The 26,543-nt window shown below is 57.3% G+C and overlaps 1 protein-coding gene and 1 long non-coding RNA gene across 6 annotated transcripts; one reads left to right on the top strand and one right to left on the bottom strand.

Annotated features, from left to right (window-relative positions):
* Window positions 1-389: 389 nt before the first annotated feature.
* LOC112832650 (uncharacterized) lies at window positions 390-10,826 on the bottom strand. Of its 2 annotated transcripts, none has more exons than XR_012375073.1 (5): window positions 10,291-10,826; window positions 7,743-7,954; window positions 7,392-7,527; window positions 6,982-7,058; window positions 390-1,099 (listed from the first exon to the last, which is right to left on the bottom strand). It is a non-coding gene; the product is annotated as an uncharacterized lncRNA (long non-coding RNA). The 2 variants fall into 2 exon arrangements; XR_012375074.1 differs by lacking the exon at window positions 390-1,099 and adding an exon at window positions 6,554-6,673.
* Window positions 4,983-26,510, top strand: NR4A1 (nuclear receptor subfamily 4 group A member 1). 4 transcript variants are annotated; one of them, XM_073881961.1, is made up of 9 exons: window positions 4,983-5,109; window positions 9,257-9,378; window positions 11,289-11,395; window positions 21,383-22,260; window positions 23,036-23,165; window positions 23,459-23,610; window positions 23,955-24,157; window positions 24,246-24,424; window positions 25,677-26,510. In XM_073881961.1, exons 4-9 carry the CDS (start codon window positions 21,385-21,387, stop codon window positions 25,931-25,933), a joined length of 1,797 nt encoding a protein of 598 aa, XP_073738062.1. In that variant the 5' UTR covers window positions 4,983-5,109; window positions 9,257-9,378; window positions 11,289-11,395; window positions 21,383-21,384; the 3' UTR covers window positions 25,934-26,510. The 4 variants fall into 4 exon arrangements, with proteins under 4 accessions (XP_073738062.1, XP_073738063.1, XP_025739178.1 ...); XM_073881962.1 differs by lacking the exons at window positions 4,983-5,109; window positions 9,257-9,378 and having other exon boundaries at window positions 11,180-11,395; XM_025883393.2 differs by lacking the exons at window positions 4,983-5,109; window positions 9,257-9,378; window positions 11,289-11,395 and adding an exon at window positions 17,608-17,690.
* The last annotated feature ends 33 nt before the right edge of the window (window positions 26,511-26,543 follow it).

Below are 26,543 nucleotides of genomic sequence, written 5' to 3'. Positions count from 1 at the left end.
AAAGACGGTGTCACATTAGTCTCCCCCTGCTGGGCTGTAAGAATCTGCGTGGGAGGAGAGGGGCTGCGTCGGTTTCGTTCTTTACCGTACCTCCGGCCAGAGGGTTTGGCCTAGGTGTTCCCCAAAGTGCGTTCTAGCTCCCTGTATCTCTTTATTCTTTTTTGGTTTTTTCGGGGGGGGCGGGGCAGAAAGAGAGGAAGAGAGAGAGAGAATCCAGTAGGCTCCAAGCCCAGGAGGCTCGGTCTCACACCCCTGAGATCCTGACCTGAGCCGAAATCGAGAGTCGGAGGCTTAATCGACTGAACCTCCCAGGGGCCCCTGTATCTCTTTATTTCTTATTTCTTCCTTTTCCTCATCTCCAAGTTGACCTAAATAATTTTTGCATCATTTCTTAGGTTCACTGAATCTTTAAGAAAAGGGGTCTCACCGGGAAGACAGCTCAAGAATTAAGGGAGTTTACCCTTAATTCCACTCCTTTCCCCAGAGGACTGGCTGGACCAGATTTGGGAGGGCTAATCGCAAACCAGCCCCCTGCAGACTTTGGGACCCCTCTTCTGCCTCATCCGTGGGTGCCCCCATCCTCGCGAGGGCGTCTATTTGCATACACCAGTTCTGAGGGAAGCAAACGCCCCATGGCCGATTTGCATGCAATCGTGCTGTTGGTTGGAAGGGCCGCAAGGTAGCCAATGGTTTGCGGCGGAGCCTACCCCGCGGCGGCTCCGGGCCACCGGGTGACGTAATGGAAGCCTGGCTGGAGCGGCGCGGGCTCCCTCCCGTCCGCTTCGTGACGTAGCGGCTTCCCCGGGCCCCACCCGGCCCAGCCCGGCTCAGCCCGGCCCAGCCCGGCCCGGCGCGCGGTAGCGCGGCCGCCCCCGGGAGAATGGCGTGGGGCACGGCCCGGGCTGCAGTGTTGCGGCGGGGCCCAGCCCTGTTCCTTCCGGCCTGGCGTTCCGGTCCCGGCCCCAGGGGGAGGGCCCGCCGGGCTAGTTCTGATCTCTGGCGACGTGCAGAGAAATCTGGAAGCAGACACCAGAGGATTACCAAACTCTCCTCCTTCGGGAGTTGATTACCAGCCTCTCGCTTCGTAAATCACGGAGATCTGTAAAATTATGCATTTGTTTACAACGAGCCTGTTTGATTTTGTAATCTAAAAAATGAAGTTATGGAGGATTTTTGCTTGTTTTTAATGAAGAGCCTGGCTTGGATTTAGGGGCAATCTTGGTATTAATTCCAGCTCTGTCACTTCCAGCCTGGTGACCTTGGTCACTTTTTCTTGCCGGCCCTGACGGCCTCTCATGGCAACCAGCGAAAAGCAAATGTTGAGGCACTTTCAGAAAAGCACCCAGCCAGGCCTCCTCACCCTTATGTAATTCAGAGCACGTAACCCCGTAACCCCATCCGAATGGTGTCCCTGGGAGGCCCCTGATCCCGGAGAGAGCCCCGGGAAAGCCCTGCCCTATCTTTGTGTCCGCATTTTCCCCTTTAATTGCTCCTAAAACCGGGAGGGGGAACCCAGAGAAGTCTTTCTTGATTCTCAGGATGAGGAAGGGACCCATGAAGGGAATCCCCTCTACAGCCCCTCTCCTCTCTCAGGGCCAGGGCAGGGGAGCCCCTTCTGGGCCTGAATGGGCTGGGGAACCCCCTTGACATACTTTTACCCCCAGCCCCAGTGGGCCAGGGTGCAGGTGAGGAGCGATGATGTCTCCCTGACTGGATGGAGTTGGATCTAGGGTTTTTGCTACTGTGAGAGGGAGGGGCGTGTGGGGAAGACCACCAGGGGTCTGGCTGATTATCTGGGTCCTGGGGCTTTCCACCCCCAGGCTCTCAACCCTGCCCCCACCCCATGCATACCTAAGAACTTCCAGGTGACCCTTTTTCCTCCATTCAATGTCCTCCCTTCTGTCTTGCCTGGTCCTCTCCTTTCACACAGTGAATGCCCCCTGTTCTCTTCTTCAAGGGAGACCTCTCAGATTAACCCTCTAGATTCCTATTCCAGTGCCAGCTGGGGGACTCTTGGAGACCATCTTTTGGGCCTCTGGCAATGTTTTCATAACTATTCTGTGTCCTGTCGTCCCCCCCCCCCATCAGACTAGGAAGCAAATTTCTGCAGCAAGATCTTGCCCTACTCCCTTAGGAATTTCCCAGAATGTGTGACAGCACTGGCCAGGGGGCCTGTTTTCCCCTCTAGTCCTAGCTCCTGAGCCATGCAAGTGGTTGGACTTCTCTCTTGTCAGTTTTCCCATCTGCAAGAGGGGCTTGTGTGGTAGTTCCTGGAATTTGTGTAGCAAGAAGAGGGGCTGGGTATGAAGGAACAAGATGGTGGGTAGAAGCTAGAGCACTGGTTTGGGAGTCCGAAAACCGTCACTGTGGTCCTGGCTTGGACACTGACTAGCTGAGTGACCTGGGTCAAGGAGGCAGCAAGGGGGCTGAGATCTGCTGGACATCTGTAATGACACTAAAAGGTGACATTGCCTCCATCACCTCAAGTCCCTAAATAAAACATACCAGCTGGGCAAAGCTAGGTGAGTATTCTGCATCTGCAGATTCGGGACAAGTTCCCCAGGCCTGCCTTCCCCCAAGGCCTCCTATACGGAAATAGCAGGTCAGCTCCTCTGGGCCAGACTCCTTGCTACGTTCTTTCTATCTACTACCAAAGATACACTCTTCATGACAACTCTGTGACATCGGTATGTTTTCATCTTCTTGTTTCAAATGAAGAAACTGAAGCCCAGACAAGGTGAGTAACTTCTCTGAAGTCACACAGTTGGTAATAGTTGGGACCAGCCTCTTGAACCCGTGCTCCTTCTACCACCTCACCCTGCCATCAAAGGCCACACAGGTGTGTGTGTGTGTGTGTGTGTGTTTCGGCATTACATATTTCAGTATATATTTTACTTGATTATAAAACAGGAGAATATATAATAAAGCCAAGTTGTGCTAAAGTATTTATAGAAGGGAGAGACCTCTGTGGGCTGGAAGGCTTCATGGAAAAACTGGTAATCAAGCCTTCTTTTTCTTTTTTTTTTTTATCCTTCCTGTCCAAATAAATGTATTTCTCCTACACAGGCAAATATTTTTAAAATGTATTTCAAAAGTTAGATTTCTGGAAAAAGAAAAAGAGAGGGTGGGGGTAGTGGCTTCTTGAAAACACCCATTTGGAAGGAAGGAGCTGCTGGGGCAGGAAGGAGAAGGTGGAGCTAGCCCCAAGCCCCCTCCCCACCCCAGCCCCTGCCACCTTGCCATTTTGAACCCTGTTTCTTTATTTCTATGTCCGCCTATACTCGAATCTGGGAAAGAAATGTAAAAGTTCTGAGAAGAACCTGGATTTTGAGACAAACCACAGGTTCTTGGGATCATTATGAAGAATGAGAGAAAGGGGCTTCTGAGTTGCAGCAGTTTAGGACATGTCCAGGAAAGGATTTCTGCGGGTGGACAGGGGGGTGGGGAGAGGAATGTGGCCCCTGGAATGAGGGCTGAGTGGGGGTGTGGGGCCTCTTTTGGAGAGTTTTGAATGCAGAAGAGATTCTTTGCTGCGTGGGGCCTGGCCTGGGTGCTGGGGGTTATGATAGCATGCTTGTAATTTAAGGTGGCTCTAAAAAGCAGGGCCTGGTGGCTGGGGCAGCGGAGCCCAGGACTGGGGCCCTGCCTAATGGCTATTCCCCAATAGCCTTGCCCGCCTGGTGGTACAGAAGCAGACACTGCAACCCAACCCCACCCAGTCAGCCCCCCAGTCCCACTGCTCCAGCCTTGGCCTGGCTTCCCTGAACCAGCCACTCCTAATTCGAGGCTGTTGGGGGAGAAGGATTTGCTCTGGACAAGGTAGTTCTCTTCGATTTCCAAAGAGTGCTCCAGTCAGGTGTGAAAGAGAGACCTGAGTACTCCCCCCGCCCCCCGGGAAGGTTCTTACTGAGGAGACCTGTGCTTGGAGACTATGGCCCGAAGAGGGTGGGCCACTCACTGGCTTCCTGGCCACTGTGGGGAGCCTCTGTGTATTTCCTGCCCTAAGCACTCTTGTGGCTTGGGGGAAGTCTGACTCCTAGAGGGGAGCAAGGAGAAGACAGTAACTACTGAGTGCCTACGGTGTAGGAGGGACCTCCACAGCTGTTCAATCTCCTGATAACCAGAGAAGGTGGGTAATATTATATATTATAGTATCACCCAGGCTCAGAGAGGTGAAGTGACTTGCCATCGGTCACACAGTAGGTGGGAACAGCTAGATCAGTGAATCCACCACCAGCCTTGCCCCAGCCTTGTACTCCCCGCCTGCAGGAGAAATTTTACCCTCCCAAGAAGTCCCCTCTCTCTGTCTAAGATGCCATCTTGTGTGGAAGCTGGGCACCCTGCTAGTTGGGTTTCTTGCCCTTGGGGTGGCATGCAGGCCAACCAATCGATGCTGGTGGGGGTGCCCAAGACTCAGAGGGCCAGGGCCCTCTCCTCTTAAGCTAGCCTAACTGCTGTGTGACCTTGGGCCACCGCGGGGCCTCTCTGGGCCTCACTTTTCCCATCTCTTCTTCCGGGGAAGCCCCGGGTAAATTTATAACCCAGCTCCAGGTTTGCTGCCTCGGAAGGTGCTAGCAAGGCCACAGAAGCCTCACCTGAAAAACAGCTTCCGCACCCCAGCCGCAGGGAGGCGGATTATGTAACTGGGTGTGCGGCGTGTGTGTTGGGGGGGGGGCGCGGGGCGGGGCGCTCGCGGCTATTCCGGGCGCCGCTATTTTTAGCCCCATTGATGAGGCTGCGTCGGCCGCCGCCGCCGGGATTCCGGAGACGTCAATGGGCGCGCGTCACGGTCCCCTCCCGCCCACCGGGGGAGGCGCGCCCGGGGCTGGGACGGCGGCGCTGGCGGCCGCGGGCTGCGGGGGCGGGGGGCGCGGCCGCAGCCGGAACTGCGGGGCGGGGGGCTTCCCGGGGTGGGGGGCTCGGAGCCGCGGCGGCGCGGCTGCAGGAGCGCGCGGCGGCGGCGGCGGAACTGGTGGGGGCCCCCGTGCGGCGCCCGCGACCCCCGGCCTCCCGGCTTGGGCGCCCCTGCGGTGCGGAGCAGCTCCCCGCCGGCTGGTGCGCGACCCCGGAAGGCGGGGGTGCAGAGGCGAGCAGAGCTCGGCGGGCCAGGTGAGGGGGGGGCTGGGTGAGGAGGGGAGGGGGCCCCCGGGAGAGGCCCGGGAAGGATGGGGTCTCCGCGTAGGCAGTGGGGTGGGCCCGGAGCCACGCTGGGCGTCCTGCTGGGGATCGGGGCTGTGTTGGGTGCGGGGAGGGAAGGACTGGATTCCCAGAGGAACCCGCTCGCTCCGAGTCAGCCCCCGAGTGCGGCGGCCAAGGCTTTCTCTCCCCGGCCGGCCAAGGGTGGGGTTTGGCCCGCGAGGGGCGCTGGAGGTGGCCAGGCAGGAGAAATTCCTTCCATTTCCCCGCCGGCTGCGGGGAATGGGTTCCAGGAGTTCGGGGGGGGAGGGACCAGACTCGCCCTGTGCAACCCCTTCTTGGGATTGAGTGAAGAAATCGAGCCCGGAGAGGGTCTCGTAGAGTCAGGAACGGACCTGGGATTAGAAATGCTGCAGAAGTGGCATTTACAGTGAAGCATTAATTTGGATTGGGGGCTAGTTAGCGTTCGGGCATGCTGAGAAAAGGAAGGCTGGGCAGAGGTAGGTGTCTCCATAACAGTTGTGCCCAAAGGGTGCTGATGGATTAGGGGGCTGATAACAGCCTGGACAGGGGCTTCAGTGGCGGCTGCAACCGTGGTCCTACCCCCACTCCAAGTCAATGTTTAGATCAGTGACTTGAATGAAAACTTAAAAGGGAAGCGGGCTGACTCTTTGTAAAGGCCTAGAGCCAAGGGGAATGACAGGTGTACAATAGGATAAAATCAAGATTCCAAATGATGGCAGCCAGGTAGAAGGATGGACCAAGATGAACAAGATGAATGTGACTGATTATAAATATTGGGGCCGGTGCTGGAGTGAGGAAAATTAGCTCAGGAGTTCAGGCCTAGGGGCGCCTGGGTGGCTCAGTCGGTTAAGCGTCTGCCTTCTGCTCAGGTCATGATCCCAGAGTCCTGGGATCGAGGCCCGCGTCGGGCTCCCTGCTCAGTGGAGAGTGTGCTTCTCCCTCTCCCTCTGCCTGCCTCGCTGCCTACTTGTGCTCTCTCTCTATCTCTCTGTCAAATAAATAAATAAAATCTTAAAAAAAAAAAAGTTCAGGCCTAGTGTCTGGCTCTAGGGCGCAGGAACCCAGGGCCTGGAGCTTCCCACTTGCTTTTTGGTGTTAGCTGCCAAACTGCTCCATGCAATCTGAGACCTCTATCCACTAGAGGAGTCTAGGAGGGGAAGAAGAATGCCTGGCCCGGGGCTCCCTGGTCGGGGACCCCTGGGTTCTAATCCTGGCTTTGCCACTTCCTAGCTGTGTGACCTTCAGCAAGTTGCTTAGTATTTCTGTGCCTTAGTTTCCCCATAGGGTAAAATGTTCATTATGGTAACTGCTTCCTCATAGTGTTGTGAGCTTGCAATGAGAAAGTGCATGTAAAGTGCTTAGTAATGTATCTAGCACATGGTGTTCAGTAAATATTATCTGCTGTTATTATTGTTAATACTAGTAATATGCCCATTTCTGGGTGGGGACTTGGCCCATGCAGAGCTTACATCCAGGAAGGCACCGGGGCTGCAGAGGGTCCGCCAGCCATGTCCTGTGGTGAGGAGGAGCGGAGTTAAAAGACAAATACTTGATAGGAAGGAGGGGAAGGAAGGAGGTTTCCGGCGGGCCCAGGCAGAGCTGGGATCCAGGCCTGGGGCTTTTGGAGTCAGGGTTGTAGCTCGGCATAGGGATGAACCCTCAGACTTTGGATCTGCCCTCCAACGGAAGGGCCAGTTGCTTAGCTCCAGCATTCTCCCCACCTCCTTCCAAGCAGCGGGCTGGTCCTCTCAGCCCAGTCCTGATGCAGGCGCGCGTGAGTCCGCTTCTCCCACATTCCTCAAATACTCCCTGAGTACTTACTAGTGCTGAGCTCTATTTGGGCGACTGAAGACCACAGAGATTGAGACAGCCCAGTGAACAGCATTAGTCCTGTGGAGCTAATAAAAATAGGTTACTAGGTGGGGGTGGGGGTGGACGCTCTCCAAGGAGGTGGAATGGGACTGGAAACCTGACTGCTGAGAAGAAGCTAAGCATACAGACATACTGGGCAATGACTTTCTTGGTAGAAGGAACAGCCAAAGCAGTGGTCTGACGGGGGGGGGGGGAAAGTAAGCCCATGTGCTTGGAGCACAGCAAGGGAGGGGGAGCGAGAACGGCGTCCTGAGGTCTGGCCTGAGGTTCCCACACCATTTAGGGGACATCACACTTTTCTCCTCCAAGCCCCCATCGGCCCTAGGTTCGCTCTCTGCACAGTGCTGAGTGTAACTGACCTTGATTCATTCCCCCATCGGAACCTCCTGGGGCCCGGAGATGTAGGTTTGCTCCTTCTCGGATCTCCTGTGGTTCATGGCTCACTGCCTGGCTCACAGTAGGCCCTCAGTCAGTGCTCCCAGAGGGAATTTTGGTCTGAGACAGGAGATGGGTTCTAAGATGTTATGAAGCAGTTTTTGGGCATGACCTGGGTCGCTGACTCTGGCCCCTATTCTCAGAAACAGGAAGACCTGGGTGCTCAGGGCCAGCCTGACTGTGGTGGCAGGTGTTGGCCCTTCCTGCCCTTCCTCCTCAGTAGTGGACTGGTAGGGAGAGAAGGGAAGGTTGTGGAGGGGAGCGCGGAGCCTTACTGCAGACCTGTTTCCGGGGTGTGGGAAGATGACAGTGTCGTTCTGGCAAGCAGGTGTAGCCTGTGGGCCAGGGCAGGTCTGAAGCCTGATCTTGCCTTCTCTGAGGGGCTGGAAGCCCTCCAGCTGTTCTCGACTTCTCCCCTCCCTGTCTCTCCTGCCACCTTCACTCCCTGCTCTCCATCACACCCACAGGAGCGTGGGAGTGCTGGTAGCTGTGTAAGAGGAGAATCCAGGTACCATGGTCCAGAGTAGCTTCCATTAACCCGAGGACCCTGGGGCAGAGGTCAGGAGGGCAAGGAAGCCCATCACCCCCCCCCCCCGGGGCCCTCCTCCTCCTCCTTACTCCCTCTACCTCCCACCATGGGAACATCTGCTTTTCTTTTCCCACACCTCATCTTGGCCTGTAGGGCACCTGGTCCTGCTCTCACTCTGGGGCTCAGTTGAGAGAGAGGGCTGAATTAGGGTGGAAAAAGGGAAGGAGAGATGTGGGGTCTGGAGTACCCTGGCTGAAGGAGGCTGTGGCACTGGTGAGAGGTCGGACAAGAGCTTAACAAGGCTGGAAGGGTGGTGCTCACATTTGGCTCCAGAAGTGGAGGCCAGGTGCCCAGAAGTGGCTTGAAATAAAAACCAGGGTCTGGGGCTGGCTCTGATGTGTCCTCATTTAATTTCTCCTGATAATGGTAGTGCTATCATATGTGTATCTGACACTCTTTTATGTCCTTCACGTATGAACTCATTTTAAGCCCCACCATAGCTCTGTGGTTGTTAATTTCAGAGATGTCAATTACAGATTGTCATTTTCACAGTTGAGGAACAGGAGGCACAGAGAGATTTTGTAACTTGCCCAAGATGACAAGTGACAGAGCCAGGATTTGAACACAGGCATCTGGATCCAGCGTCTGTGCCCTTAACCACTTCACTTCAAGCTGGGTCTTCGTGTTTGGGGACTGGAGTGCCTTCACAGAATATTTCCTGGGAGTCCCCATTGCTCTGGTTAGAAGGCTGAGCTGCCTGGAGATGGGGCGATTGAGCCCCTGCCCTGTGGGGTCCTCTGAGGCTTTAGGGGCCAAGTTGGAGCCTTCTAAGGAGAGAGGGGTATTTTGCCCTGTCCTCACAGTAGCTCCCTTTTCTCTGCCTACAAAATGCCCTTTTATGCGCAGCAGGGCCAAGTGCTGGACTGAAGCCCCCTCTCCCCTCCCCACCGCCGACAACCCAGGAGTGGGGCAGGAGACTGAGGGGCTGGATGCTGGCATGTGTCTCTGTGGCCCTGAGATGGCCCAGATACTGTCAGCAGTTCCTGATCACGTCCCACATCCCCAAGAACTGTTTGCCTGGGGTTCTGTGTGCCCCCAGGTTCTGCTGGCCAGCGCAGGGAACTCCCTGGGCTGGCTTGTTGCCTCTCATGGCCTGGGTCCTGCCCCTGTTCCTACTCCTGTGTTTCCTGGCTGTGCTGCCTCCAGGGAATGTCCCTGCTGACTGGTTCCTCCGCACTCACACTGATTCTCCCTCTGTAGGCTTCCACCATGGACAGAAGCCAGCCCTGGTCCCTCTCTGGTGTCCCAGCTCCTTCTGCCAGGCCCTGGGGGCCCAAGGGATGGTTGACTGTTGTCCGAGGTCTGTTGGTTCATCCAGACTGGTAAGTGCTCTACTGTTGTCCTCTGTACACCGCTGGGGCCTTCAAGCAGGTCGGGCTGGGGGGCAGAGGTGGGTGTGGAGCTGCCCTAAGCAGATGTGGTTTCGGGGACGGAGGGGGAAGCCCTACAGAGGTGGCAGGTGAGGTGCTGCTCAACTTGGGGAGATCTGATTTCTTCAGTGATGGAGGTAATGTGGGGGTGGGAAAAGGGGACGCCTGGCTTTCTTAGCAGGATAGGCTGGGGGACTCTGGGCCTGGGCCACACCAGCATGGGCTGGTGTGGGAGGAGAGGGGCAAGGGTGTGGGTGAATGACCACGGTTACCAAGGCAGCACAGTCTGGTGCTGATGGGGTGGGGCTAGATAGCTCAAGCAAGGCTGGGAGTATAGCGGGGCGGCCTAGGGGATGGGAAGTTGGCTTGTTTCTAGGGCGTGCACCAAGGGAGTGCATGAGGGAAGGCTGGGATCATCTGCCCCCTAAAAGGGCGATGACCACCCCTGTCCTACTATGGTGGGTCTGTATGGGGAAGATCTTGTTGACAAAGGGTGTGATAGACCCTCCACGATTCACCGAACATCCTTGAGGGGGAAAATCTCAGACTTGTGGCCGTGGCCAGAGGGATTCTAGGCCATCTGGTTCACCTTCTTTTATGGATGAAGAAACTGAGTTACAGAGGGGAGAAGTAACTTTTCAAGATCCTATAGTGAGGACGTGTAGAGCTAAGCTTAGAATCAAGGTCTCCCAGAGGCCTGGTTGGCTGGTGGAGGACACACCTTCCTTGCCTGAGGACGCTTCTGGAGAAGATCTGGAGGTGAGGGGTGGAGTGTAGGAATGGAATTTCTACCAGGTCTTTCCCATGGGATCTCAGACACTAGGATGGGGCCGAGGGCACCACAATCCCGGTTACCATGTTTACCTGAGAGAGCTGGAGTTCACCCTGGCACCCTGGCCAGGGACCTGTGATTGCCTTTTTCCTTTCCCAGAACGGAGGGCTGTCTCTGAACCACAGCCCCCTTCAGGCCTTGAGAGATCCCTAGATGAAGGAGGAGCTGGTTCTGTATCTCGCCCGGCTGCCCAGACACTGTTGCCTCATGGGGAGTAGGTGTTCAGGGCACAGGGAGTCCCACGGAGGTGGCTGCGATGGGGGAGGCCGGGGTGGCCAGTGTGAGCCCTGGTGGAAGGAGGGGAGGCCCTGGGAAGCAGGGCCTCCTGTTCCAGGGGCTCGGCTGGGTGTGCACCTGGCTGCCTGCTGGCAGCCGGCTCCGTGCCACCAACCTTGGGCTGGGGGCAGGGAGGGGAATTACTGTAAGTGGGAGAGGCAGGTGTCCCTGGTCAGCCGGGGATCTGGACTCGGGAGGCACATGAGTGAAGATGACAGCAGCGGGCCAGATGGCTTCCCCCAACCCGGCCCCCACCTCTGCCGTCAGCTCAGACTGCCTCCTGAGCGCCCAGCCTTCCTCTCTGGGTACAGAGTGGCCCCCGTGGGCAGAATTCCGTGTGTTCAGCTCGTTGTCTGGGTGATGGTGGTGACTGGGTGGAACTCTCATGCCATATCCACTGCCAAGGCCACCCCGAGGGGCTGCCAACCGGGGCCCCGTGAGTGCTAGAGCTATTGGTCTTGTGACGTGGGCACCTGTCTGCCAGGCCTGGGCACGAGCCCAGGGTCATGCTCACGCCGGGGCTCCCGTCAGCTGACTATTTTGGGCTCTTGCTGACCTGGGCCAAAGTCAGGCTTCAGCCAAGAGGGCCCTGAGGCAGCTCCCTCTGTCCCCAGAGGCCGGCTCTGTTTCGGCTACATAAGCAGAGGAGGACATGCTGGCTTGGAGACAGCTCCATGTCCTAAGTCCTCTCAGCTGGTGCATAGCCCTGGCCGGGCAGGCCGGGCTGACCGGGCAGTCCCGTCTCTTTCCGCAGGGCTCCCTGAGGCTGCCAGGAAGAGCCCCTGACCAACCCCAGGATACGCGCCTGGTGCAGTTGTCCAGGATCTCTGAGAGTCTAAGCAGATCGTGAAGAGATAGCTGGTGAGTCTTAGGGATGGGGAAACTGAGGCATGGGAGCTGGGCTATTTGGATCTTTTTCCATTGTGACCATCTGTGTTGTGGTTTCTTTGGCCTTCAGAGGAGGGGGGCGGAGGAGGAAACGGGTGGCTGACCTTCCCGAGGAGTGAGAGTAAAGCTCGACCTGAGTTGGGTAGTGGTGGAAGTCACATTTGGGAGCACGCCGTGATCAAGAGCTGGGAGATATGGGAAGAGACAGGTGCTGCCATCTCTCTCCTTCCTTGGAGATTTCCACCACGCTCTCGGGCCTCCTCTTCTGTGACCCAGCCTGGATGAGGCACTGGTCGGCTCGGGCTGGGGAGGGATGCTGGAGTGAGCTGGGTGGCCATCAGGGGACCACTGCATTGGTCCCCGAGGAGGGTCCCTGAGCCCCCCAGCTGGTTGGGACTCGGGGACTTGGCTTCCCTGAGCCCTCAGCCCCTGTCCTGCTCTCCTTGCCTGGCTTCCCAGCTGGTCTTGGTGTCTGTGAAGCAGGGCTGGAGCGAGGTCTGGCAAGTCTGCCAACCATCTTGCCACAAACACGCTCCCCGGGCCCCGGGCCAGGGGTTGCAGCTCGGCATGGAATAAGTGGCAGCCCCTTACGTGGGAGGCTCTTGTGCTCTCCTTCTCAGTTCTCAAAAAAAATTTTTTTCCCCTTTCTGAACGTGAGTCTCTAAATGAATCCAGAGCCTGTGACTAAAAATACTTTAACAATAGGAAAATGCATCAGTTTTTCCGGCTGGGGCTCGTTATCAGAGGGTTTTTATTTTGGAATTTGAAATTTTGCCCAAGGAGGCTGGGTGGAGACCTTGGGCAGGGGCAGGAGAATTTGGTGGGTGGTGATGTTCTGCAAGGTGGTGGGAGGCCCTCCAAGGGTGGAGGAGAGGAGCTGGCCAGGAGCTGCGCAGACTGGGGGGCATGGAAGGAGGTTCGAGGAGGGTGCAAACAAGGCGTAGGCCGACCTTTCCCAAAGGCACTCCATGATCTTGTATGCCTTTTTCCAGCGCCATCTGGCTCTTTTTCCCGAAGTCTGATCTTACTCTTTTGTGCTGTCTGTGAATACCTCCTAGCCTGAGAGGGAGGTGAGGGTCGAGAAATCCCTGGACCAAAGACAGCCTCTGTGGAGAGAGGCCTGGCCTCCTTAACTCACAAGCTTTCTCCAGAGTATTAATTGAGCACTTGCTGCATACAGGGTCTGGAATTTTCCCAGTGCTGGGTGGAGCCACATCTCTGGGCACACTCTCATTTCCTTCCACTCAGCCATGGAGGGGGGAGAGGTGGGGATGGGGTTACTGTTCTCCAGTTCTTGAAGAAGGGGTGCTGGCTCCCCAGTATAGCTGAAGACCCTGGTATCTCCTTTCCCAGCCTGCCCTCCCTGTCCCAGGATCCTGCTGCAGGTCCCTAGAGTTCAGCTTCCCAGGCAGGGTTCCATTTCACTGGTGAGCCTCCCCCTTCCCTTAACCAGTTGAATTCTCACACCCCTGGGAGTGTGATGTCTGCACTGGGCAGATGAGGAACAGTCTCGGAGAGGGCAAGGGACTGGCCCCAGGGCACACGCCAGGCTTGCTGGCTCCTGGTCAGAGGTGGCTCTGGGAGGGAGCTCCTCCATCTTTTGTCCCTGCTGGGGTTGGGGTGAGAGGCGGGGGGCAGTGGCTTACCTGCCCACATCCTTGGGAGTCTGTTGTCAAGGAGGTATCAGCATGTGTGGTTGTGGCAGGGCCTGGGTGAGGGCCAGGAGATCAGAGCCAGAGGCCTGGGCCTGACCCTGCATCCCCAGTTGCCAGACCTGTCCATGGGAAGCCCCCCGGGTAGTAGGTACTGCTTCCTTGCCCACAGCACAAATCCCCCTACCCACTGCCAAGGCAGGAAGAGGAAGTGGCCAGGTCAGGGCTGGCGATAGATAGGTCCTGGGGCCGAGGAGGGGAAGCTCCTGTGGCGACTTCTCAGCAGGAGGAGGCAAAGCTCACTCCTTCTGCCCACCACGCGGGAAGGGTGTGGAGGCCTGTGGGTGGGGTTGGTCTCGGTGAACGTAGGGCAAGTTCCTGCCCTCTGTTAGGGGGTGTGGAGGGTGGCGCTGCCCAAGGTGGGGAGCAGTGTGGGAAAGGGGCTGTGCATTTCCACTTCCTCCATCACCCATTTACCCAAATGAATGATGGTGGACATTGGCTGCCCATTTGGGGCCTGCCCTGGGCTAGTTACTATTGAAGATGCATGAAGGCTCCCCCCCCACCGAGGTTGGGGAGACAGGACCTTGCCCTCATGTTCACACGTAGCTGGAGGAGGGATGAGTCAGCGCATAAGTCCCTGGGCCCCATAAGATCTGACTCGGAGGGGCAAGGGCTTAGTGCGTGCTTCAGAAAACATCCTGTGTGAAGACCCCTTTCTAATGGGAGATATGGCAACCTCTCCTAACCGTGCGATAGAACAAATACATAATGGGAAACAGGCACTGTTCTCTGATTTCAGCAACACACACTTGAATGAATTTGTACTCGATGAATTCCAGCAGCATCTGTGTCTATGTGGATAAATAAGTCTTGCCCGTTTAGGCGTGGCTATTTTTTTAAATAAACTTTGGTTTTTGAAAATATACATACAGAAAAGTGCACAAATCTAGGTGTGAAATCTTAAGAATAGAGTGTGATGACTTTTCCAGGGTGAACACACCTGGCTGATCGTTGTCCAGGTTGGAAACTGTAATGCTTCCAGTCCCACCAAAGACCCCCTCATAGGCACTGCTGTTTTCAGTTTACAGGCTGTGTGTTTTTTTTTGTGTGTGTGTGTGTGTGTGTGTGTGTGCGCGCGCGCGCGTGCACGCCCGTGTCCACGCATGTGCACTTACGCACACCTGGTTCTGTGGTGCACTTAGAAGCCACAGTCTGCAGCCCACAGTGGGGGCCGTGGGTCCAGCACAGACCTGAGAGTTAGGGGACCTGCATTTGAGTCCTGCCCCTGAGCCTCCGTCCCCTCGTTTATGGGTCACAGTTCTAAACCTGGAGGGTTGAGGGGTGAGTTTAGTGGAAGAATCCATGCGAAGTGCTGTGGACTGAGGTCTGACCCTTTATTGGTGTTCCCCATAACTCTCCTCACCTGTGAGAAGGTGCTTGTTATTAAGAGTTAGGCTGGGGGAGGGGTATGGCTTGAAGTCTTGGAGGATGGGCAGGATTAGGGCAGAAGGGAGGAAGAGAGGTCACTCTGCCCACCAAACGGTGGGAAGTTTCATCCAAGGTCCTTTTATGGGAGCAGCGGGGAGCTGGGGGTAATGAGGGCAGGTTGGTGCACTGAGCCAGGCTGTGGTCTCATCTCCAGCGCGACATCTCACCCTGCGCTGCGCTTTTTGTGTTATCATGGTCCTGCCTTACCTTCTGGTCCTTGCCTCTAGTTTTGGATCTCTCTCCCATTATTATGTCCTTCATCATTACCTGTCCCCTCCCACCCCACACCTCCCTCCACAAGGGGCTGTTTACCCTGACCTTGCTCTTGAGGGCTGGACTTCGAGATCCCTTGGGAGCCTGGGAACAGCTTACGCTCCAGGCCTCCCAGGGTCTGCATTAATTGTGCCTTTCCCCAGAGTTCCACCTTAGCCAGATTCCACTCTCCTCAGAGCCCCAGGACACCCTGGAGGGCCTCTGGCCAGCAGCGATGAGACCCTGTGTCCCAAAGACCCTCATGCCTCTCTCCCCTCTGCCTTAAGGTAGGTGCTCCACGTGGGTGCCTGAATGGGTGGCCCTGGCTGTGCTCCCACAGAGGGACTCTGCCTTTTTCTCCTTATTTACTTATTCTCAGAGCGCAGTGTATACAGACCCTGCAGCATCCCTGCCCCCACAAACATGGCCAGGTGGCCGATGCAGTTGTCTTCCCCTCTCTCTGCCTTTGGGGCAGTGAGAAGGGAGTCTCCAAAGCTGCAGTATCCTGGCGAGGTGGGGCCTGGGCTGTAGGCTCACACCTGGAGGCTCATGCTGAGGTTTGGAGATGTAGGCCAGGGCCTTGGGCAGCTCCTCACCACACTTAGTTCCCTGGGGCTCCTCGGTGGGCTGGCCCTGTGGGAAGGTAGGGAAGGTCTGTGTTGCTTTTTACAAGTGGAGAGTGGTGGGGAGGACCAGGGGGGCACCAGGGCTCAAGGCTGGCTCAGCTCTCAAAGAACTGGTAAGGCTGGGCTTGAGCACAGATTGATCAAGCAGCAGCTAATACACCTATTAGGCTGGTGCGGGATGCAGGGAGCATTGACTTGGCTAATCATATTTTTCTGATTAATTTTTTTTTTTTTTTGAGGAAAGCCCTACTGGGGTGGAGGGAGGCATTCCAGAGTGGGGTGACGGGCTGTAGGTGGGAAGCCAACCCATGATGTGCGGGGGCTAGCTTCACCAGCCCAAACTTGCTGTGTACTTCTGAGCAAGGTGCAGCTCCTCTGGGAACCCTTGGGTCCTAATCTGCAACATGGGAGGATGTGAATGATATTAGCAGTTTTATCTTTTTTATTATTTTGTTTTTCTTTAAATACCTATTTTTTTAAGATTTATTTATTTATTTTAGAGAGAGAGAGGGAGCACGAGTGGGGGAGGGGCAGAGGAGAGGGGGAGAAAGAGAAGCAGACTCCCCACCGAATTTGGAGCCCACCACAGGGCTCCATCTCATGACCCTGAGATCACGACCTGAGCTGAAATCAAGAGTCAGACGCTTAACCGACTGAGCCACCCAAGTGCTCCCTGTTAGCAGTTTTAAAGCCTTTTTGGTTTTTTTCTTTCTTCTTTCTTTCTTTCTTTCTTTCTTTCTTTCTTTCTTTCTTTCTTTCTTTTTCTTTCTTTCTTTCTTTCTTTCTTTTCTTTCTTTTCTTTTCTTTTCTTTTCTTTCCTTTCTTTCCTTTCTTTCCTTTTTCTTTTCTTTCTTTTCTTTTTCTTCTTTTCTTTCTTTCTCCCTTTTTCTTTCTTTCTTTCTCTCTCTTTTTCTTTTCTTTTCTTTCCTTTCTTTCTTCTCTTTCCAAGCAGAATCTATGCAAAAGCCCAACACAAAGCAAAACAAAACTTCAGTGTGAAGTGGAGTGGGGATCTTCACCTTCAGCCAGGTGGCCTTGAAGGGTGTTTGGAAGATGGTTTGGAAAAAAACAGAGCTCTCCAAAGACCGGTCCCCGTTGAGATTGTATGCTGAAGTGGGGGAGCTATGGCAGGTTCTGGCCAGATCACTGAACGAGATTGGGGTTGCATGAAGACTATCCCACTGGTAGCAGCAGAGGGATTTGGAAAGAGGAGACAAGCTGGTTGAGGGGCAATTTCCTTATTGGGTGTGGGCAAGGAGAAGTGGAGGTCACTGGCCTCACTCAGCTGGTCTGCTGTCTTCATGCACCAGTAAGGCGTGGGCTGTGGTTGGCAGTAGGAACGGGGATCCAAGAGATGTTCCAAAATAGAATTTAAAGAAAAAACAAATGAGAAGTTGCTTGTGGGGCATCAGGAACAGAGATGGGGCAGGGAGTACAGCGATGACAAGCTCTGTCTGCAACAGATGAAGTTTGAGATGCTGGCAGGACCTTTGAGTGGGCTGGAGACAAGGGTGTGGGAGACCTGAGATGGGAGGTGACAGTGGAAGTGAGGAACAGGAAGTGCCTCAAGGGTAGGGGGAAGTGCTGTCGGGTGACCAGATGAGGTGAGAGTGGGGCCACCAGCGCAGGCGCAGTGGAAGCAGAAACTTCAAGTTGACTTGGGAGAAGGGGGCTGGGTGGGACCCCAGTGTTGGCGGGAGGGGGGTCTCTTCTCCTTGTAAACATTAGCATCACTTCCCCTCTCTCTTACCTAGCAAGTGCGGGCTCCCCAGGTTTGGGGTAGAATGGGGGTGGAGGGGTGACAGCCAGATCAGGGAAGGCTCTAGGTGGGCTGCAGCATGGTCTGTGCCCTGATACAGTCCTGGTCGCCCCTTCTTGCTCCATGGCACAGGTCAGAGCTGCTCTCTCCACAGGTGCTGGAGGTGAGAAGAGTCATGGACAGGGGAGGGCGTGAGAAAATCCCCTACAGATGCAGTCAGAGGTCCCGGGTTCCACCCCAGTGGGCCATCACCTCGCTGTGTGACCTTGAGCAAGTGCCATTATTTCTCTGAGCTTGTTTATTTATAAAATGGGGAAGAGTCGGCACAAATTTGACAAGATTTCTCAGGCTCCACCCGGTTCTGAAATTCGGTAATTTCCCAACTATAGTGCACCCACCCTGTAAGGGACTGGGAAGAAATCAAGTTCAGCGTGTGGAGCGGAGCCCATTGGCCCATCTTGGGCCTGGCAAACCCCTGCCCTGGGAAGGTACTTTGCATTGGGAGAGTAGGGGGCCGAAACGACGGGGGTGGGGGTGGAGGGCTCTGACGTTCCTGGGCCAGTCTCAGCCAGTGACCCTGCTGGGGAAGACGGGTCAAGTGCAGTGGCTGCGCCTTGGGCTGAGGTGGAGGAGCAGGTTGTCCGGGGTGTGTCCCAGAGTTGCCCGCCCCGGCCCAAGCGGCAGCCCAGCAGCGGCAGAGGGCGACCCCCCAGGCCTCCAGGAAGCGCTAGGAGGGTGCAAAAGCGGAGCCAGGCGCGGAGGGAGCCGGAGGGAGCGGGCGCGGTCGTGGCTCCCCAGAGCAGCCGGAGGCTGCAGAGATCCGAGTCCGGGGAAGCCCCGCGGCCGCGGCTCTAGAGCGCCCCCTTCTCGGACTCTGGCCCTCCAGGCCGGTTGTTTCGGACCTGGGGGGCCCCGGGCCGGGTCCTGGGTCTGGCGGGGGGGGGAGCCTCGGGAGTCCGGGAGCTGCTATTTTTAGCCGGCGCGGCGGGCGCGAGGGGACTATTTATAGATCAAACAATCCGCGCTCCCTGCGTCAATGGAACCCCGCGTGCGTCACGCGCGCAGACATTCCAGGCCCCCTCTCGCCCCGCCCCCTCGGGCTCCCCGTCCCGCGCCTCCCTCTGGCCGCCTCCCGCCGGAACCGCGCCGCCCCCCGCGCCCTTGTATGGCCAAAGCTCGCCGGGCCGCGTGCGTCAGTGGCGCCCCCGCCCCTCCCCGTGCGTCACGGAGCGCTTAAGAGGAGGGTCGGGTTGGGCTGGGGAGCCCCAGTAGCAGAGGCTGCGGAACTTGGGGGAGTGTGCAGGACCCGGGGAGCGCACGCGGGACCAGACTGCGACTCGGGGTGCCGGTCCCGGACAGGGGGAGCAGGAGCCGGCCAGGTAGGTGCCTCCGGGGGGGGGGGGCGTGCATTTCAGCAGCGCTGTCTGGTTTTTTAGGAGTGTTGCATGAAGGAGATAGGCGTACGCGCGGGCAGAAAGGATGTTGTAGGGTCAGCGTGCAGGAGAGCGGGTGTACGGTGCAGCTCTGGCGTCAGAGGGGAGCTGTTGGAGCGGGATGAGGACCCTGATCGGACTTGAATCTACTGGGTGCGGGGGTGGGGTGGGGGGAGTGTCTGTGCAAGGTGGAAGCCGCAGGGGGTTAGAGTTGGCACCAGAAGTGGGGACTTGTTCAGTAGGAGGCTGGCTGTAGTTCAGTTTCCAAGGGTACCCGAGTGGCACAGGGCGCCCCGGACTGAGGTGCTGATGGGGTCTCAGTACGGCGGGGGGAAAAGATACACAGAACTTGAACTGCTAGGATCCGTCGGATTCCTGCCAGGATTGGATTTCCAAAAGGGTCTTCTTCCTCCCGGCATGTGCGCCTCCTCCCCCATTCCCTTAGTTGTTTTCTTAACGCTTTAGAGGCTGTGGCTTAGGTTGCAGGGATCCCCGAAGTTGCTGCCTGAACTGTATCAGGAGACTTCTGGATTGCTGAAGGAAAGGGGGCCAGCATTGGTGGCTGAACTGTGGAGGGGTACTGCTTGTGTTTCACTAAACGAGTCTTCTTGGGGGCGGGGTGTCTGGAAGCACAGGGAAGATTGTTTTAGCTGTAGCTTGGACCCTGTGTGTGTGTATGAGACAGAGAGAGAGATGAGATGAGATGTAGAAATCTTGGTCCTTGGAGATTCTGGGTGGGAGTTGCTAATGTTGGAGTATCTGGTGTACTACCTGAAGGATACTCCCCAACACTGTCCCAGCCCCGCATGCTGATCACATCTGTGCCCCCCTCCCCCCAGTCCCTGTTGGCTCATACAGGTAGGGTGCAGCCCAGAGCTTGTTCAGCATAACAGGTGCAAACCACCTTGTTGCCAGGACCTGCCTGAAGCCGGATTCTCCCTGCTCCCTCCTTCAACCCCGCCTCTTCCTCCTCCCTGTGGGACTGCTTCTCCCCCACCCCCCTTGACTCTAGATGTAGGTCCGTATCTGGTGTAGTTAAGTACCTGCGCAAAGGGGGGGGGGCGGATGGGCTGGTGGGGGTTGATCCGGATGTGGGACGTCCAAGTGGAGAAACAGGATTTGAATAAGACTGGAACACCCAGCCTTATTCCAGGTGGCTGCCACCTCTCCTTCACCCCAAACCCATCCCTGCCTAGGCTGTCTTCGCTCAGGGAGACGTGGCCACTCTTATCTCTTGCAGGTGCACTCTATCCCGGGTGGGTGGTGCCAGCGCTTCGAGGGGCTCCGTGGCCTGGGTTGGTTGTGGGAGTGTCAGGCCAGGGGTGGAGCTGCCCTGTCCAGTGTCCATGGAGGTGGGAGGAAGGCTAGAACCAGAGGACTCCCTGGGCTCTTTGGCCAGGAGGTGGTACCAGCCTTTGCCCCCTCTCTCTGCTCCCTGGATTATGGTGCTCTCTGTTGCAGCTTGATTCCTTACCCAGCCTCCCTCCCTGACTGGGAGGGCCAGAGCTGTGCCATCCAGACCCCAGGCAGGGACGTGGGATGGGGAACTGGCCAGAGCCTCCTCTATGTTAGTTTTTGACCAGTCTGCAGACTTAAGGATTCCCGCCCCCCCCAAATGGTGCTGTCTCTGCTCCTTCAGGCTTGTCATGATTGAGGGTGTAACCAACCCTCCTTGCCTGAGCTCCTGGATTCTTCAGGGCACAGATACTCCTCAGTGGAGTTACCCAGGCAAGGACAGGATGTCTTCCATCTGCCCACCAACAGGCTCCTTAAGCCTGCTGGATTCAGAGAGTTCTCTTATACAAATAATAAGGGGCAGTGTTCTGGGGGTAGCAGAGAAATTCTTCTTAGGGACTGTCCATTCTCCTGGAAGTCCAGGGGGGCCGTTCTCTCCTCCTTCTGGCCCCTATTCATCCTCCCTCCAGCATACGGCCTTTAAAGGTCTGGAGCCCAGTTACTTGATCCCCTGGGGAGCTGGGGACTGCTGAGGAGGCCCTGGCTCCCTTCCTTTTTGCTTTTGGGAGCATCTCAGGCAGCGCCGAGTGGGTGCCCATCCCCAGATGGCAGGACTGGGGTGCGCGTGGGAGCTGCAGCCTTTGTTCAGTGTGTAGGGTGGGGGCAGGGATGGGGGACAGGCTCCTGGCTGCTTAGGCCTCTTGCTTGGGCAGCTGGGCCTTCACTCTCGGCTTCTCTTCCATTTTCAGGATGTCTATCCCAGGCACTGTGGGGGGAGAAGGAGAGGGGGTTTTGCAAGGGCTGGGCCATGCCTGGGAATATTCCCAGAATGGCCAGGTTGGAGAAAAAGCATATCTGCACCCAGAGAGTGGGCTAAGTAAGGCTTTGCCTGGCTGCCTCTCCCACCCACCCTTCTCCCAGCCCCCACCCACGCCTTCCTTGGTGCGGGAGGGCAGGGGGCTGGAGGAACACAGCTTCCCCCTGTTTCAGCAGAGAAATGCTGGCTGGATGCCTTCCCTAGGGTTCCCAGGCTGACTGGGGTGTGGCTGGCCTTCCAACTGAGCCCACTCTTGCTGGGCCACTGCCCAGGGGCTTTGTGACATGGGGATTGAGATGGTACTCCGGCTGGGGACCGGGGTTTCTGCGTTCTGTAGTGGGCCATGGTGCTAACACCTCAGTGTCTGGCTGGGATTCCTGCCACCTGGCTGCTCAGGGACCTAGACTTAGAGGTCAAGGCTGCAGGCTTCTCTCACTGACTCTCACCCCCCAATCTTGGTCTTCTCCCTCTTCAGAGATGCCCTGTATCCAAGCCCAATATGGGACACCAGCACCGAGCCCAGGACCCCGAGACCACCTGGCAAGTGACCCCCTGACCCCTGAGCTCAGCAAGCCCACCATGGACCTGGCCAGCCCTGAGGCAGCCCCCACGGCCCCCACTGCCCTGCCCAGCTTCAGCACCTTCATGGATGGCTACACAGGGGAGTTTGACACCTTCCTCTACCAGCTGCCAGGAACAGCGCAGCCGTGCTCCTCGGCCTCCTCTTCGGCCTCCTCCACATCCTCCTCCTCGGCCACCTCCCCCGCCTCTGCTTCCTTCAAGTTTGAGGACTTCCAGGTGTACGGCTGCTACCCTGGCCCCCTCAGCGGCCCCCTGGATGAGACCTTGTCCTCCAGTGGCTCCGACTACTATGGCAGCCCTTGCTCAGCGCCGTCCCCATCCACGCCCAGCTTCCAGCCGCCCCAGCTCTCTCCCTGGGATGGCTCCTTCGGCCCCTTCTCACCCAGCCAGACGTACGAAGGCCTGCGGGCATGGACAGAGCAACTGCCCAAGGCTTCGGGACACGCCCAGCCTCCGGCCTTCTTTTCTTTCAGCCCCCCTACTGGCCCCAGCCCCAGCCTTGCCCCAAGCCCCCTGAAGCTGTTCCCTTCACAGGCCGCCTGCCAGCTGGGGGAGAGAGAGCGTTATTCCGTATCAGCGGCTTTCCCAGGCCTGGCACCCACTTCTCCACACCTTGATGGCCCAGGGATGCTGGATGCGCCCATGCCGTCGGCCAAGGCCCGCAGTGGGGCTCCGGGTGGAAGCGAGGGCCGCTGTGCTGTGTGTGGCGACAACGCTTCGTGCCAGCATTACGGGGTCCGCACCTGCGAGGGCTGTAAGGGCTTCTTCAAGGTACTGGGCTGCCCTGAGTGCGGCTTTTTATGGGAAGTGGGCAAGGCTGGTCTTTTTTCCCAGCAGTGTCTCCGTGGTGGCCTCCCTGGGGTTCTCTTCCCAACTAGTCCTGCCCTTCAGGGAGGGGGTTGCAACTGCAAGTGGGCCACCCTCCTGGGGACCCACAGAGGGCAGAGGGCTGCCCGCAGAGGGATGGTGCGGGCTGCAGGGGTGCCCCCAGGAGGGCACATGCTAATGGCCAGACTCTGGTTTTCCTCTGCCCGTCCTCCCAAACTCAAGGTCCTGGTGGGAAGGGGGCCCCAGGCACTCATGTTCCTGGCGTGAGATAAAAGGATCTGGGAAGAGGGCTTGGTGCTTGAGGGCTGGGGGCGGACTGGGGAACAGGCTGTATGTTTGTCCCAGCTCTGGGTGCCTGCTCAGCTTCCCGTCCTCACCCCCCCACCCCTCCCCTGCCCTCTCTTGTCTGCCCCAGGGAAGACACATTGAGAAGTGCAGGTATCTCCGCTGCCAGGGAGCCCCGGATCCCTGGCCCCTAATCTTGTGTCCTGGGGGGGGGATCTCCCTCTTTAGGCAGAAACCTCCCCCAAGGTCCCCAAGATTTTCTTCCCCCCCCACCCCCCGCCATCTCTCCCTCCCCTGCCACCCAAATGTTAGAAAAATAGCTGTGAACAGAGAGTGCTTTTGTCTGTGATGGCAGCAGGATCTGGACGGTCCCCTCCCCTGCCCCCCCCCTGCCCGACTCTGACAGCCTGTTCCGTGTGGCCCCCCCATCCAGCGTACAGTGCAGAAAAATGCCAAGTACATCTGCCTGGCTAACAAGGACTGCCCTGTGGACAAGAGGCGGCGAAACCGCTGCCAGTTCTGCCGCTTCCAGAAGTGCCTGGCCGTCGGCATGGTGAAGGAAGGTGGGTGGCTGGGATGGGCTGCCCAGACAGAGGCGGGCCTGAGTGGGGGGGGGCGGCAGACCTCTGTCCTGCTGGGCCGCAGTGGCTGGCATGAGCGGACCTTATGTCCACTCCCCTCCCCGCTGGTCCACCTGCCTGGCTCATGGGGGCGGGGTGCTCTCTGTAGGATCTCAGGGGCTCTAGGTTCTTAGATTCCGAGGTACTTCCCAGCATTGATGCACATAGTGTGGGCTGAGAGTCCCTTCCCTGGACCCCTTCCTCCCTTCCTTAGCCCTCTGCCCATTTCTCTGCAGTTGTCCGGACAGACAGCCTGAAGGGGCGGCGGGGTCGGCTCCCTTCAAAGCCCAAGCAGCCCCCGGATGCCTCTCCTGCCAACCTCCTCACCTCCCTGGTCAGGGCGCACCTGGACTCTGGGCCCAGCACAGCCAAACTGGACTACTCCAAGGTGAGGCCCCACCCACGCCACACTCAGTGCCTTTGTGCACCTTGGACAAGGCCCCTCCCCAGTGCAACACATTGGAAAAAGAGGAGCCCCCTTTGGGGTTGACCAGCTGGAAAAATGTACCCCCTCAGGTGGGCGGCCAGTTGGAAAAATGTGCTCCTCCCAGCAGCCTCGGTCTTGGCTTAATTTTGGAGAATTGGCAAGCAAGCGCATGGGCAGAATCTCAGGCCCTCTCTCAGCCCTGGGATCTGGCGATCCTCCGAGTGCATGACGTGGCCTCCTGTGGCAGCCCTGGTGTGGGGCCCTTCACGGGGTTCTGACCTCCCTGCTTCCCGGCCCACCCTCAGTTCCAGGAGCTGGTGCTGCCTCACTTTGGGAAGGAAGATGCCGGGGACGTGCAGCAGTTCTACGACCTGCTTTCGGGTTCCCTGGAGGTGATCCGCAAGTGGGCCGAGAAGATCCCTGGCTTCGCTGAGCTGTTCCCAGGAGACCAGGACCTGCTGCTGGAGTCGGCCTTCCTGGAGCTCTTCATCCTCCGCCTGGCCTACCGGTGAGTTGCTGCTCTCTGCTCGGCTCCTCCCCTGTGCCCCGTCCTCAGGATGCCCCCCGTGACCTACCTCTGCGTCCTTCCGCTCCAGGTCGAAGCCGGCCGAGGGGAAGCTCATCTTCTGCTCCGGCCTGGTGCTGCATCGGCTGCAATGTGCCCGCGGCTTTGGCGACTGGATCGACAGCATTCTGGCCTTCTCTCGGTCCCTGCACGGCTTGGTCGTCGACGTCCCTGCCTTCGCCTGCCTCTCTGCGCTCGTTCTCATCACAGGTGAGTAGCCTTTGGGGAGCTGGGGAGGGCTTGAGGGCCTGGCCCTGGGCCCCCCACATTGTTTTTTTTTTTTTTTTTTTTAAAGATTTTATTTATTTATTTGAGAGAGAGAGAATGAGAGATAGCATGAGAGGGAAGAGGGTCAGAGGGAGAAGCAGACTCCCTGCTGAGCAGGGAGCCCGATGTGGGACTCGATCCCGGGACTCCAGGATCATGACCTAAGCCGAAGGCAGTCGCTTAACCAACTGAGCCACCCAGGCGCCCGGCCCCCCACATTGTGAAGTGAGGGTGCCCTGAGGCAGAGAGGGGCAAGCATGTGCTCAGAGTGACACAGCTGGTAGGCCGCAGAGCCAGGGTTCAGGCCCCACTGCATCTGATTGCAAAGCCCCAGGCAGTCTGAATTATCCCATACTATCCAAGATGCACACCGTGTGGGTGTTAACGTGTGGCCTGGGGTTTTGGTTTGTTTTGAAAAGTCTTCCTGAATTACGTCGCGTGCAGGAAAGTGCACGAATGATAAATTTTCACAGACTCAGCACTGTCATGTAGCCAGCGCCTAGATCAGGACGCAGAGCCCGGCCTCCTGTGCCCTTACAGCCCTCAGCATCCCCAAGGGTACCTGCTGCCCTGACCTCTGACGGCAGGTTAACTGTACCTGTTGTGTACTTTTTGGAGGTATAATTAATTATTCAGGGTGGACTTTTTGGTATTAAATGCAGAGGTTTTCAGATCTAATTTTTTTTTTTTTAATTTTTTAATGCACCAGAATCTGCCCCCATTCCCCTTTTCACTGGAATTTCACAGGGGACTTAGCCATATAGGACAAAATCCGAGGCACTTTGGGCTGAAGGAGCGGTGGGTTTTGGAATCTCTAAAACACGCTGCTCTGCTCCTGGGTTTTCTCAGAACCGGCTGGGAGAAAACCTGGGGCCTAGGCAGAAAATCTGGTTGGGGAGTGAGTTCTTTTTTGTGACCTCGGGCAACTCATTCAACCTCTCTGGGCCTCAGCTTCTCCCTTGGAAGATGAGGGTAATGAGGATGACTCTGCCATGGCCACTGGACTTCGAGTGGGGGCTCGAAACCGGGCTCCTGGTGTGGACTTCTGCAGAGTGCCGGGGAAGGGGGAGGGATGGCCAGCGCGGGGGCAGTTCTTGGGCAGGGAGCAAGTGGTGTGAGGCGCGGTCTGGGAGGGGCCCCCCCGATCCTCAGACAGGTGGCTGACCCTGCCTCTTTCCCCCCACCCCACCCCCAGACCGGCACGGGCTGCAGGAGCCTCGGCGGGTGGAGGAACTGCAAAATCGCATCGCCAGCTGCCTGAAGGAGCACGTCTCGGCTGTGGCGGGCGAGCCCCAGCCGGCCAGCCGCCTGTCCCGCCTGCTGGGCAAGCTGCCCGAGCTGCGGACCCTGTGCACCCAGGGCCTGCAACGCATCTTCTACCTCAAGCTGGAGGACTTGGTGCCCCCTCCACCCATCGTCGACAAGATCTTTATGGACACGCTGCCCTTCTGACCCCAGCCCAGGAACACGCGTACGCCGTGTGCGCACGCTCATTCGCCACCCCACGTGCCTTTAGCCCACGGCCCACGGACCCTCGGAGCACCCCCTCCCCGGCCTGGGCTTGAGCTGCAGACCCGCCGGCCACCACACTTGGGCTGGGTGGTTGGCGGGGAGCATCACCCGCCCCGGGGGAGGGGATGCATTCCCGGGGGTGACCCCTACTATTTGTCTTACCCCCCCAGCCCAGCCCTGGCCTTCATGTTTTTGTAAGATAAACCGTTTTTAACACACACCGCTGTGCTGTAAATAAGCCAGACGCTGCTGTAAATACAGGAAGGAAGAAGCTGGGATGGGAGTGGGGGTGGGAAGGGAGGGGCGGCCCCCACCAGCCCGGGCAAGCCTTTCCCGCCTCCTTGCACCTGCTCTCTCTTCCCACCCTCTTTCCACATGTACATAACCTTACTCTAGGAAGGAGACAAATGACAGATTCTGACATTTATATTTGTGTATTTTCCTGGATTTATAGTATGTGACTTTTTCTGATTAATATATTTAATATATTGAATAAAAAATAGGCCTGTAGCTGAAACCGGGAGCCTGTCTGTCTCTGACACCCTCCTCC

The sequence above is a fragment of the Callorhinus ursinus genome, unplaced genomic scaffold (genome assembly GCF_003265705.2).
Source record: "Callorhinus ursinus isolate GAN/ISIS: 27379988/994484 unplaced genomic scaffold, GSC_fseal_2.0 scaffold44, whole genome shotgun sequence".
NCBI classification, from domain to species: domain Eukaryota; kingdom Metazoa; phylum Chordata; class Mammalia; order Carnivora; family Otariidae; genus Callorhinus; species Callorhinus ursinus.
This window is presented reverse-complemented; position numbering and strand designations above follow the sequence as displayed.